Genomic DNA, 14627 nt, shown 5'->3' with positions numbered 1-14627 from the left:
TCTGCCATGATGATCCAGTGACGTCATAGTCCTGCTCTGAAAACTTTTAAGTGTTCTGTACACATTAGGTGACATGGCTTAGAGGCATTGGGCCGCCATATGGATGGGTTTCTCCCGTGCCCTCCACCTGGGGAGAGTTACAGACTGAAAGCTTTCTTTCTGTCATAGAGGTGTAGTCCTGGCGGTGAGCGATGACTGTGCATTCTGGGATCCGTAAGGAGAAGAATGCTGTGGGAGTCAGGGCGGGGGACGTTCACTCTGAAATAGCATTGCCCAGGGAAGGCTTTATGAAGTGTGTGTGGCAGAGTGAATTAATTTGATTTTAAAGGATGTGTTATTCAGATGGAGGAAGAATAGTTCACTTTGTGGAAACTTACCTTTGCTTTTAAAAGGAAACCCAGTTACGTGCTGAGGGTCACCATATGCCTTTTAAAAAATTGTTACTTACGGTCTTGAGACGTAGAACTTGGAGGGAGTGTCTTTTCTCTTGAAGAAGAGGATGGAAACTTCTCGTGCTGTCCCATCTCCAATAGTGTTTGTCCTCCCCGCCTTTCTCAGAATATAGACCCCAGTGGAGGGGATCTTGTGAGACTCTCAGCAGCACCATCATCCGTCTTAGGTTGGCTTTGCAGTCGACTTTTATATATTTTTTCTCTTTAATTGAATAGTAGAGAACACTCAGTGACTGAGGATTTTAAAAAGATGACAAATTCTTATGGCTAAAAATAGCATTGGTGGTTACAAGTACTCAGCAGAAGTTAGGAGTTATCAGTCTTGGTTTGGGAAACAAGGTGACCAACTAGCTGGTTTCAGGAAATCTACCTCTCCTATTCCAACAATTAGTTAATAAAATTATTCCTGACAGTGGCGGGCCAAGGAGCTCAGGCAGTTACATATTTCAAGACAGAGAACCCATTGTCCAAAGATCTCAGGAGAGCCTTTGCAAACACACCGAAGGGATTTAGAACAATTTGCATAAATCTCCCCATGGATGGCGACATGGCTCCAGTATTGGGGTGGTTCCAGGAACCCCTCCTTGGCTGTATCATGGGGTGATGCTGTGCTTGGGGAGAGTTCAGTCTCATGACGGTTTCTGCCAGCAGGATTGGGTGATGGGACGCTGAATAAGCCCACTGTTTGGTTCCACATAAGGACTCTTTTGTGTTGGCCTGGGGCAGCCATGTTCAAGTTTGTCTTCTCTTTCCCCAGTGATGTTTTTGGACTTTGTGGGCTGGAGAATTAAGCACAACACCTATTCTGAGCTAATCTGTCAAACTTTGCTCTTGAAAGGTAACCATAGCCCCTTGTATTCCAGAACGTGGTAAATAATAATCATACATTTGGAGACTTATGTTTCTTTTTTTTTTTTTTTTGTTGAAACACAGTTGATTTACAATATTAGTTTCAGGTGTACAACATTGTTCAATATTTTTATGGATTATATTCCATCTAAAGTTATGAGAAAACAATGGTGGTTGTATTTCCCAATGCTGTACAAGTGGAGACTTCTGGATTTTTTTATAAAGTTGGGGAAAGGAGGATACTGCTGGACATGACCAGATTGCTGGGTGTTCATGCCTGTCCATTGCGGAGCCATGGGAATTAATTGCCTTCTGTCTGTGACTATTATTTGCCTTGTTCACTAACCTCTCTTAACAACTACGTTTTCTTGCATACTTAACAAGTTGTACTTTAATATTTAATATTCCCCTGTGAAAGAGTTTGGGTCACTCTGGATTGCAGTTTAAAATGCCAGGTGGTTGCAAGTCTGTTTTAACTTTTCTTTTTTTTTGTTCATTTTGGAAAAAAATGATATATATTAAACACTGCATATTAGGATCTTTTGTTTCTTGTATGGAATGTTATCATTCTAGAAGCCTCATAATAAGACTGATTTAAAATCCAGAGAGTAGTTTAAGCACTGGGTAAATTTAGTGCTTTAAGTGCAGAAATGAAATTCACTGATTTCTAACCTGGAGTTTATTTTCTTTCAGTCTGTGAGCTTGATTTCTCAGCTTTGTTCTAATAATATAAACATTTTTATGTTTATTTATAGGTGGCTTTAACCAAGAGAGCAGATCCAGCTGAACTTAAAACAATATTTTTGAAGGTCAGTATAAAGGAATCTGTTTTGTTTCTTATTTGTGTTCTACAACTTTTAAAGATTATTTTCAAGCAGCTCTCTATTTCGTTGTTACATTTTTAAAAACATCCCCAGAAGTACCTTTACTTACTGCTACAGCTAAGTCATTTCAGTCGTGTCTGACTCTGTGTGACCCCATAGACGGCAGCCTACCAGGCTCCCCCGTCCCTGGGATTCTCCAGGCAAGAACACTGGAGTGGGTTGCCATTTCCTTCTCCAATGCACGAAAGTGAAAAGTGAAAGTGAAGTCGCTCAGTCGTGTCTGACTCTTAGCGACCCCATGGACTGTAGCCTACCAGGCTCCTCCATCCATGGGATTTTCCAGGCAAGAGATTTACTTAAGACTTGTAAAAGAGATCCTGTACAATTTTATATCTGTCTTTTAGAATGTGTCACATACTTGGAGGCGACTGTCTGTGATGGCTGCATGGTTTACACTTCACTTTGTTGTCTCACGTGATGTTCGGCACCGAAAAGGAGTTGTTGGGGAGTTTAGTCTCACAACCCATTTACCTTTCCAAGGTTGTCCTGTGCAGCAGATGATACTAAAGCTTTCTGTCCTAAGAAGTTTAAAGCTCTTTGTAAACACCTTTCATCATCCTTCATTCATCTAGAATGGACTGCCCTGGGCTCTCCTGAGCAGAACATTGCTGTTTTTACCATCATCATATCATTTAACTTCAGCCATGGTGCCCTGGAGGAGGCCTCAGTACGAGTAACAGTAGATACTACATCATACTATACAAGTTTATTTCCTTCGTTTCTTATATTGTCACTTACTTTGTGATATTGAGCACTGAGTGACTAATACTCTAATAATAAAGTCTGCCTCAGGTCCCAAACACTGAACCACTTTTAAGGTTATTTAACTGGCAATAAAAGTACTCAAAAGAAAAAGGCCATTTTTGTAAAGATAGTTTTAAAAAGTACATATGTAGGCCTTCTCTAAACATGGGGAGAAGGTAGGTGTGCTGTATTTAAAGAGAACTCGAGGCTTCAAGTGAGAAACTTGTTCTGCTGCTGTGTGTATATGGCTTAGGAAGTTATTAATTCTCCTAGCATCACTTTCCATATCAAAATGGGTTACTGTTAAAAATTGAGGAATCAGGGAATTTGAATACTGATAGGATTATTTGATATTAAGTAATTATTCATTGATTTTTAGGCTAGGTAATAGTATTCTGAATATGGAAACTCTAAAGAGTTTTTCAGAGATGTACACTGAAGTATTTACAGGTGAGATTGTGATATCTGAGATTTGCTTTTAAATAACCCAGTTTTGGTGGTGTAGGAAAAATAGGCAGTATGATAATTTTTGCAATTGGAAAACGGAATATTGGATTTACTACACTGTTCACTCTACTTTGTGTATATTTGCACATTTACATAATGTTATAAAAACTTGTGAAGATTCCATGAAAAAAACTTACTTGAAAGTGCTGTGTATTAGATATGCATCTGATATGCATTAGATATTGATTCAGTAAATGCTTGAAATTAAGTTATTCACCGAGACAAAGACTCCAAGAGAAAATGGGTAAAAAACAGGAGAAAAAAGAATCAATTTGTAAAGTAGACTGGGTTGTATACTAGAAGGCAGAGTTCTATATAAAGCTTGTGTTTTGCCCAGAAACGGTAAATATGGTATAGAGACGCTAAGCTGGAAAAGGATTCTGGGTAATGAAAGTCCAGAAAACAGAAACGCATTTGTTTCTCACCTGATGTCTGTTGCTGCGCACGTCGGGCCCCCCATGATGGGGCTGAGGTGTATATGAAGGAGCCATAGATGTTTTTGGGCTGTGTATTTATAAGATTTTTGTTGTAAAACTCTAATGATGTAATTCTGGAAGACCACTTGCAGAAGAGCCCGCGAGTGGGCTGCTAAAGTGCCTAGAGAGAAGGAAGAAGCTCATAACATTGAGTTGGCAGAGTCACGATCATTGTCGGAACTCAGAACCTGTGACTTCTGTTTTCTAAGCCAACAGTAGCTGTGGGCATCAGGGAATGGGAACAACTTAGAGGGTCTCAGCAGATGGTGCTCCTTGGATCCTTATTGGTCTTCTTGATGTGATTCAGTGGAAAGGCTCCAGGTAGAAGCTGCGACCACAGTTTGAGGCCATGTGGTAGCAGATGAGGCTGGGTTAAGAGCCTACCAATGGAAGGAGGTATCTTTTCTAGTGGCTGCATCACAGTCGCAGGGGAGTTTTACTGGAGGCAAGCGGGATTGGCCAGGGAAACCCAGGGGAGGGCAGGAGTCCCTGCAGAGTTCTGGAGAGCGGCCTGTGGGGCTTCTGTGTCAGTGGGCCTGAAGGCTGGGGTGGAATCTTTGGGACCAGAAAGGAAGTGCTGTCCTCCCTTGGTGTGGCTAGGACTACATGGCTTTTGAGTGAGAATTCCAGATGACTTAGAGTCCAATGGGATGATGTGGGGGGAACTGTCCCTGAAGAAAAGAAGTGATCAGCAGTTTCTAGAAGGGATTGTGGATCTGGCAGAGGTTCGGGTGATCTCATCAGGCTTGGGTAGTGTGGTACCAATGCAAATCCACCTTGGCTCAGCACGCTGAGGATCTCTTGTTTACTCTCTACCGCAGACGGTGCTGTGGGGGAAGAATAGGGAGCGAGGCGCCTTTGGGGGCTGTGCCAGGCACGTCTCCAGTGAGCCTGGGCTTTCTATTTTTTTTTTTTTTTGCTTAAGTAAATTGTGGTTCATTTATTTATTTATTTTTAAAATGTTTATTTTGTATTAGCGTATAGTTGATTGAGGGGCTTCCCTGGTGGCTCAGCTGTAAAAAAAATCTGCTTGCAATGCAGGAGATGCAGGTTCAATTCCTGGGTGAGGAAGATCTGGCTACCCACTCCAGTATTCATGCCTGGAGAATCCCTTGGACAGAGGAGTCGGAAAGCTACAGTCCACGGGGTCACGAAGAGTCGGACTTAGCGTGCATAGTTGATTGACGATGAATAACTGAATCACTTTGCTGTACACCTGGACCTGTTAGTTCTAAGAGTGGATTAGCAGCAAGCACTCTGTAAACCTGACTATTTGCTAATTTTTTTCTGACATTTTCCTGACTTTTCTTCTTTATAAATATCTCAACCTCTCTGCTACACTAGTTAGGCGATTCTCCTGTAGTTTAGGGGAGGTGGAGGGAAGCTTCATTGTTCTTTTGAGACCAGATGTGCTGGTAATGGGGGAGTTGACAGCTGTGGCGAGCAGAGAGACCTAATGGAACTGAAACAGATAAGGAAAGAGGGGTCCTGGAGGACTAAAATGAGCCCTATTCTGGCTTATTTTATGTTTGTTTGTTTGTTTTTGAAAAGAGTTAAAATCAGTTCTTTTTTTGAAGTTGCTTACTGTTAGATGTTGGGGTTATAAAGATGAATTAATCATGGCTCCTGCCCTTAACTATCTCACTGTGTGTGTTTGAGTGTTTAAGAAAAAAATCCACAATATGGTTGATATACATTATATAGTACATAATATGGTTGATACACATTGTATAGTATTAATTAGCAAGAAGATGATGTGGGGCTAATTACATCTTCCTAGAGAGGGTCATTACAGTTGCTGGGCAGTGGTGATATTTGAGCTGCTGTTTATCAGATGGAGAAGGTGGAGGAGGATTGTGGAGCAAAGAAAGACAAAGGAAATAATAGTGCAAGCAAAAGCAAAGAACTCCAGGCGTGGAGGTGGCCTGGCACAGAGAAGCTTGGGAAGTGGTACTAGAATGGTGGGCAGAGTGGAACTTGGCATAAAACATCTCCAGCCTAAGGCGTTTGAATTTTTTTATGCAGGCTGTTTTAGTGACATGTGGCGGTTAATGTTTTGTCTGGATGTAGAAGTTGAAGTCTAGGTGTAGTCAGCTTTGTTTCCAACCTAAGTGTTGGGAATCTAAGTTTTTTTCTCTGCCTGACGCTTTCCGTGTTGTTTCATGTTAATAAACAGGTGTGTATTTGAGTGCTTACAGTTTAAATGAAATGCCATGGAACTCTGCAGTGAGTGAGATGTGTAAAAAGGTATAATCAACATCCATGTCTTATTTAGAGATGTTCAGGTTTTATACAGGGGACAAAATTTATAGGCATGCAGAAGGTAAAAAAAAAGTATCTAAGTCAGCACAGTCAAGGGTCACTTGTGTGGTTAAAGCAGACGCCACAGGAAATGGAAGAGGGAACAGTCCCTGTGGTGGGGAGAGGTCAGAGAAGGCTCCTTGGAGTGGGAACTTGAGGAGCCCCACGGATGCGTGGGAGCTGGGGGGGTGGAGCGGAGGCACCCAGGGGGGCAGCGGAGGCTTCTGGGAACCAGGACCACACTGGAGGGACCACATTGGGAGCAAACCTCCCCCAGATTGAAGGATTTTTGCTCATTCTTCAAATGTTTACTTAATTCAGCTCTGTGCGAAGGAGTCTGCCAAGTTTTACAGGGTGTGGGTGACAAAATTAGAAAGATGATTGGGAGTTTGGCATTTCTGCTAAACAGTAGGAAGCCATTGAAGGTTTTCTGAGTTCTCCAGTGACCTGGAGGATGGGTCTGAGATTGGATTGGTGCAGCAAGGCCATGGGTTAGGCAGCTGTGGGTATAATCCTGGTGTGCAACCCTAATAACTTGGTTAGGGTTCTGGTAGCAGCAGGAATGGAGAATGGGCAAGTTAACACATTTTGAAGGACTGTTTGATTGAAAATGCCTGATCTTGGGTAACGGATGATCATGTTGTTCAGTCACTCAGTTGTGTCTGACTCTCTGACGCCATGGACTGCAGCACGCCAGGCTTCCCTGTCCTTCACCATCTCCTGGAGCTTGCTCAAACTCATGTCCATTGAGTCAGTGATGCCATCCAACCATCTCGTCCTCTGTTGTCCCCTTCTCTTTTCTGCCTTCAACATCTCCCAGCATCAGGGTCTTTTCTGATGAAGTCGGCTCTTCACATCAGGTGGCCAAAATATTGGAGCTTCAGCGTCAGTCCTTCTAATGAATATTCACGGTGGATTGATTGATCGTGAACAGGGAGTAAATATGACCACTGGATATATAGGCTGGGGGCATGGAAGTACCAGTATTAAGAATGCAGAAATTGAGGAGACAGCCATTAGCTCAAGTGAGAGTGAAGGAGGTGATAGTTACTGTTTAGAAGTATAGAGCTGGACGCAACTAAATGCCTTACTATAGTGTAAGATGTGGAGGACGGGAAGACCAGACAAGGGAAGTGGATCATATTACAGATGGGGATAGTAATATGTAGTGAACAGCATTTGGAGTTTTATAATTATAGTTCATCAACAAAAGCATAATATATATTTTTAGAAGATTTTGTAGGGAAAATTGGCAAAATAATTTCCTCTTTGAAAACCTTTTTTCTTATGACACAATAGTTCATATTTTTTGAAAATTAAAAAAAAGATGTGTATAAAGAACTGAAACTTGTGATCCATATATATTTAAATCTATCCATATATATACATGTATCGATTTAAATCTATTTATATATGCATATGTCTGTTTTCCTGTTTCTCTGCCTCTGTGTATGAGTAGAATTTTTTTCCTTAACAGGAGGAAAAATACTATTTGGTATTCATTTTTTCCCTCACCTAATACATTATGAATACCTTTTCCTATAATTGAAAGCATTTCTGCTTTTTTTTATTGCTATGATACTCTTGTATATGGCTGTTTTACCGTAATTTATCTAGCCACTCTCTATTATTGGATGTTTTGTTGTCTTCTCTGCTTTGCTATCATAACAACACTGAAATGAATAGCCCTGAAACTACATTTTTGCATATAGCTAGCATTTTCTTAGATAAATTTATAAAAGTGGAGTTGTTGAAGAGTGGATTTACAACATTTCAAGGCTTTTGATTCTTGGCAGACTGCCTCTCAAGAAGGTTGCATCAATACACATTTTTGTTGGGAGTATGGAAGTTTACATTTTTCCACATTGTGAAGTCAACTCAGATTATTAAAGAAAACTGAGCAGCAACAATAAAAAGCCTTTCTGACAACTCCTTGAAAAATTGTATCTTGTTTTAAATTTGTGTTTTTTATCATTAGCAATGTATTTGTTGACTATTCATGATACCTAATGACGTTTAAGCCTTTTCATTAAAATTTACAAATATACAGAAAATAGAGTAGTAAATACCCACGTAACCACCACCTAATTTAAGTTTTTGTCACATTAGTTTCACATATAATATTTACTGATGTATTTCAGTGTAAGTTAGCTATCCTCATATAGCTCCTAATAATTTTAAGATTCCCTATTGAGAAATGGCCATAATACATGTTAGTAAATATTATATGTGGCCATAATATATATCACTGTGCACTTAATGAAATTAATGGTAGTTCCTTAATAACATACAATATTTGATCCCTTTTCAAATTCTTAAGTATAATACTTTATTCCACCCGTGTAACAGGGAAGCAGGGGAAGAATGGTCAAACACAGTGATCAGGTGTGCAAAGCATTTCTCAGTGGCTGGAGCACACTCAAGAAGAATTTGCCCTTCAGCCTCCGGACATGAATGGTTTATGGCAAAAATGAGTGACTGGTGATTATGGTTCTGGTGTGTTCACAGTTGATGGACTATTTTGTTCCACCAGTAGTGGGCAGGCCAGTTAGGCCCCCTGGCTTCTGAGGATCGTGTTGTGACACATTGCTTTCCTTTGCCACCGTATTCATTGGGTGTGGAGGTATGTCACGCTGGTGACATTTGGTTTATTAGTCAGGGTTCTTGAGAGAAACAGAACCAGTAGGAGAGAGCTCCATCTCTAGGTACGTGTCTAGTGAGGTTTATTATGAGGAATTGGCTCACACCATCCATCTTGGAGGCCGAGAAGTCCTAGGATGGTACTGTCTACAGGCTGGAGACCCAGGAAAAGCTGTGTTGTAATTCAGTCCAAGTCTGAAGTCCTGAGAACAGGGTGGCTGATGGTGTAAATCTCGGTCTGAGGGCCAGAGAAGGAAGAAGATAGGACCCAGCTTATGCAATGGGGCAGGGAAAAAAGGGATGAATTCTTTCCTCCATCTTTTGTTCCATTCTCAATGGGTTGGGTGAAGCCCACCCATACTGGGGAGGGAAGTCCAGTTTACTGAGTCCATAGATTCAAATGCAGTCTCATCAGAAACACCCTCACAAACACACCCAGAAATGGTGCTTCATCTGGGCACCTGGTGGCCAGTCAAGTTGATGCATGAAGTTAACCATCATAGTTAGTATTTTACTAGGTTATGCAAGGAATCCTAAAAGCCTTCCCATTTCATAAGTATATGCCGGGGTCCAGCCCCAGTGGATCCAGGGAATTCGAAGCGGGGACGGCGTCGGCGAGGATCAGGAAACAATTGCTTAATTAAACGTTAATTAAGGATATAAAGAGTAATAGAATGAGGATAGCTCAGTGAGGAAATTCAGTGGAGAAAAGAGGCTGAAATAAGGATAGCTCAGTGAGGAAATTCAGTGGAGAAAAGAGGCTGAAATAAGGATAGCTCAGTGAGGAAATTCAGTGGAGAAAAGAGGCTGAATAATTCAGCCAGAAGGTAAGAGAAAGAACGACATGGTGAGACCAAGTTTCGGTGAACAAGGCCCGCACTTTATTTTCCAAAGTAGTTTTTATACCTTAAGTTATGCATAGAGGATAATGGGGGAAGGGGTAGAGTCAAGCAATAAGCCAGGCTTTCTTCATGCAAACTTATCATATGCAAAAGTTTAGGTGATTTGCATCATCTTCTGGCCTGGAGGCCTTTTTCTCTAAAGGTGATTATTCTAAAGTCAGGCGCCAGCCTCCAAAAAGCATTAGATAAAGTTGCATTCCTACTGAGCAAAGGTGTGGTGGGCTATAACAAGAAAAAGAATTAACTCAAGGGTCCCAGGTTACAAACATTAAAGCTACTACTTACACCAATTATATTAATCAATACACTGCCAGGGACACAGCAGGTAAGGGATATGGAGACTTAGCAGCAAACATTGGCCCAACAAGTGAAAATCCCTTCACCAATACAATTTCTAATCAATCTTTTAACTGCTCAAAGGAATCTGTATTTAGACAGTTTAGAACATCTCACGTCTCTCACAGTTTGGAGGCTCTGAGCAATCACATGTGGCCAGAAAAACCTATTCAGGCAGGCTAGAGGACTTCCAAGGGAGTTTGTAGGTTGAAACACTGTCACACCCAGGAATTATTAACTGGAGCTGTAAGCTAACTCTTTTTTCAGAGAGAGGTAGTGGGGGACAGCCCCCCGTAAAGTCAGAGGTGTAGGTGAAAGCACAAAACAGAAAGTAGGCAGACTCTGGTTTTGGGGGTAGATTGCTCGAGAATTTCCAGGGAGACTCCTGAGGCTTGATCCCGCCTTTGCGTATGCCAAGCCTCCTTCCTCATGACCTTTGCCAGGGGCGGAGCTCGCTCCCCGAAAGTATATATGTTTAATCATATTGAACTTCCAAAAATGTAAAGGAGAGAAGCTTCAGGTCATTTATCAAATCTATTACTGAAGAAGGATTAAATAACATTTTAAAGGTGTGGTAGCTGCAAGTCCACTCTGTCCATCAGTCTAAGGAAGAACCTTTGACATCTTTAATCAAAGTAGACTACCCAAGCTTTGGTGATGCACTGTTTTTTAAAACTGAGGAAAACTATGTTTCTTGTGTCCATATTAACATGTCCTTGTATTGAAGAGATGTTTTATCACCTCTGAAAAAACAAGGCAGATAAAAGACCTGAGATTTTTTATTTGTAAACTATATTGAGGAATAAATCAAATGCATCAATCAGAAATGTACAACTCCATGCATGTTCATAAAGTGAATCCATCCATGTAACCAGCATCCTTCAGTTCAGTCGCTCATTTGTGTCCGACTCTTTGCGACCCCATGAATCGCAGCACGCCAGGCCTCCCTGTCCATCACCAGAAGCCCTCTGACGCCCTTTCTAGTTGATACCCACCCCTCCCGAGGGAACTAGTCATCTGACTTCTGTCACCATGTGTTAGCTTTGCCTGGTTTTCTACTTTATATAAAATGAGTTATACACTATGTTCTCCTTTTTCTTTTTTTTACAATGTGTATTCTTGTGTCTAGCTTCTTTCACCGTTGCCTTATTGGTAAGATTCATCTGTGTTGTCACGTGTAGTCGGTGTTAGTTGATCCCACTGTGTGACTATGCCACAATTCACTGAAACATTCTGTTGTGGACATTTGAGTTATTTTCCATTTTTTTTTGCTATCCACAATAATGCTGCTGGGGGTGGGGCAGCTTAGAGCTGCGGCACAGCCCCCTCTGGCCCCAATCCCATCCAGCCTCTAACAAGGTGCACACGTTGGGGAGAAAGTGAAACCTGCACAGAAATGCAGCCCTAGACCCTCAGGCCTTGGCCACGCCCCAGACCAAGGCAGAGAGTGCTGTCATACCCAAGAGAGTCCCAGCTCCCACCCCCAAGAGGGCAGTGACGCCCCTGAGCGGAGGACACGCCCCGCTTGCACCTGGCTGGACTCCAGCCCCACCTCCTCCCAGGGCAGTAGCTGCCAGCACACCCTGGGGAAGACACAGCTCATGCTCACTTTAGATGTTTCTCCTGCCAGAGCTGCTGGGAATGCTCCAAGGACACACTTTCAAGGGCAGGAGAGGTAAATTTTCACCTAGTTTCATAAAGACAGAGAATGTTAAACAAAACGAGAAGACAGGAATATATTTCCAATGAAAGAATAAGGAAAAAAAAAACACAAAACCCTGGGAAAAAACCGTAATGAAACACAGATAAGTAATTTACCTGATAAAAGAGTTCAAAGCATTAGTAATAATCCTAATTGAACTGGGGAAAGAATAGATGAACACAATGAGGATTTTTGTTAAGAGCTAGATAATATTAGAAAAGTGCTGGCAGCACTGAAGAATACAATAACTGAGAAGAAAAAATACATGGATATTAACAAGAGATTGGGTGATAAAGAATACGTAAGTGATCTAGAAGATAGAGTAATGCAAATTGCCCAGTAAGAACTACACCCCCCCACCACGCAAAAAAAAAAATTCTAAAAATTGAGGATAGTTAAAGGGACTTATGGGACAACACCACGGGTACTAACATTTGCATGATAGTGGTCCCAGAAAAGAAAGGTGGAGCTAGTGGTGAAGAACCCACCTGACAATGCAGGGTACGTAAGAGACGTGGGTTCAATCCCTGGGGCGGGAAGTTCCCCTGGAGGAGGGATGGCACCCCACTCTGGTATTCTTACCTGGAGCCTCCCATGGACAGAGGAGCCTGGTGGGCTATGGTCCATGGGGTCAGAAAGAGTCAGACACAACTGGAGCGACTTAGCACAGCACAGAAAGAGAAAAGAGTAGAAAATGTATTTGATGAAATTATGACTGAAAACTTCCCAAACCTGGAGGAGGAAACAGATATCCAGGTACAGGAGGCACAGAGGCTTCCAAACAAGGTGAACCCAAAGAGACCCGTGCCGAGATACATCATAATTAAAATAGAAAAAAATAAAAAAAATTAAATTTCAGCAAGAAAAAAACAAAGTCACATCCAAGGGAACCGCCATAAGGTTATCCGTTGATTTTTCTGCAGAAACTTTGCAGGCCAGAAGAGAATGGCATGATACTTTTAAAGTGCTAACAGGGAAAATCCTACACCCAGGGTACTCTGTCTAGCAAGATTATCATTCAGAATTGAAGGACAAGCAAAGAGGTGAGACAGGCAGAAACTGAGTTCATCAATATACTAAACTGACCTTACTAAAAGTGTTAAAGGGTCATCTGTAAGTGAAAAAGTAAAAGTTCCAATGAGAAATAATAAATTATGGGAAGGGAAAAATCCCACTGGTATAAAATTGCTGGGTCTGTCCTTACATGTATGTTCATTTACAGTAGACATTGCCAAGCAGTTTTCTGAAGCGGTTTGCCAGTTGCTTTGCTCCATATTTTGCCAACATTGGTTTTTTTCTTTTTAATTATCTTGTGTATGAGTAGTGGTATTATTGCACTGTAGTTTTATTTTGCCTTTCCAGTGGAAATTTTTCTTTTAGGGGTTGGGAGCTTGATAATGATTCTAAAGATCATTTGGGGAAAGCTAAGAGAGTGATTAGTCTTGTAAGAAGGCTTGTAAGAAAAAAAGTAATGAAATGTGTTCTTATTTTGTGTATCCATTCATTTATTTATTTTTGGCTGCACTGGGTCTCCGTTGCTTTGCCAGAGCTTTCTCCGGTTGAGGCGCGCGGGGACTCCTCTTCGTTTCGGCCCTCAGGCGTCTCACTGCAGCGGCTTCCCTTGTTGCGGAGCCTGGGCCCTAGGCGCCTGGACTTGAGTAGGTGCAGCACAGGGGCTCACTAGTTGCGGCTCTAGGGCTCTGAAGCGCTGGTCCAGTAGTTATGGCGCGTGGCTTAGTGCTTCCGGGGCACGTGGGATCTTCCCAGGTCAGGAGTCGAACCCTGCATTGGCAGCGGATTCTGTGCCACCGGGGAGTCCAGTAGTGCAATGTCTTTTTTACTCCACATTCATTTGTCAGATGTTTATTGAAGATGTTGCCTGTCTACCAGGTAACAGTCTAGAGCTCGAGGATACACACCAGTGAGAAAGGGGAAGAAAAATTCTGTCCTGGCAGAGCTCTCCCTCTAGTTACGGCAATTAAGGTGCCCGTAATCTTGCAAGAATAGATGGGTCAATTGCCAAGGTTAGTCCTGAAACATTGCCTGCTGCGGTGATGACGGGAGCTGTCAGCTCATCCTGGCATTCCTCCCATGGAGTTGGGTCTGAGTACATCTTCACTTAGGAAGGCATTGCCCACTGATCAGAACTGTGGAGGAGATGGACTTCCTTGCCAAGCCTTTCTCTTGTGACCATATGCTAATTTTTGGAAGTATTTGTGTATTTGCCTGCGTAGGGTCTTAGTTGCCCAACACCAAACCTTGGTTGCGTCGTGCGGGATGTCATTTGCTGTGGTGCACAGGCTCTCTAGTTGAGACATGTTGGCTTAGTTGCTGTGCGACATGTGGGATCTTAGTTCCCCTACCAGGGATCGAGCCTACATCTCTTGCATTGCAAGGTGGATTCTTAACCACTGGACCACCAGGGAAGTCCCAACCATATGATAATTTAGTCTATGGCATCCTTTATGGCATCCTAAAGGTGAGGGAAGGGAGAATGATTTGATGTGTGGGGTCCTAGGACAGCCAAGAGTTGTTTGGTCGCTCAGTCGTGTCTGGCTCTTCATGGCCCCATGGACCGTATCCTTCCAGGCTCCTCTATCAGTGGGATTCTCCAGGCAAGAGTACTGGAGTGGGTTGCCATTCCCTTCTCCAGGGGATCGTCCCTTCTGAGAGACAACCAAGAGAGTAAGTGGAAGAGACTCAAGTTGGAGGATCCTTACCTCAAACCACCTTAAAAACAAAGTACCAATAATGTATTGAAACTTAAAGGGAGAAGCTAAACCTGTTCAAAACAGGCTAAGAGATAATGTGGGTGAATATGTTGTCTTGTGATG

General features: G+C 42.2%; 1 protein-coding gene across 2 annotated transcripts in view; it reads left to right on the top strand.

The window, feature by feature from the left end:
• SLC25A13 (solute carrier family 25 member 13) overlaps window positions 1-14627 on the top strand; it is a 229505-nt gene that overhangs the window by 26334 nt on the left and 188544 nt on the right. For both annotated transcript variants that reach the window (XM_024990984.2, XM_024990983.2), the window contains exon 2: window positions 2057-2110. In XM_024990984.2, coding sequence (XP_024846752.1) covers window positions 2057-2110 — 54 coding nt within the window. The remainder of the gene's footprint in view (window positions 1-2056; window positions 2111-14627) is intronic.

This window comes from Bos taurus, chromosome 4 (assembly GCF_002263795.3).
Source record: "Bos taurus isolate L1 Dominette 01449 registration number 42190680 breed Hereford chromosome 4, ARS-UCD2.0, whole genome shotgun sequence".
Classification (NCBI taxonomy): Eukaryota; Metazoa; Chordata; class Mammalia; order Artiodactyla; family Bovidae; genus Bos; species Bos taurus.
The sequence above is the reverse complement of the archived record's forward strand: the minus strand, read 5'-3'. Positions and strand labels throughout refer to the sequence as shown.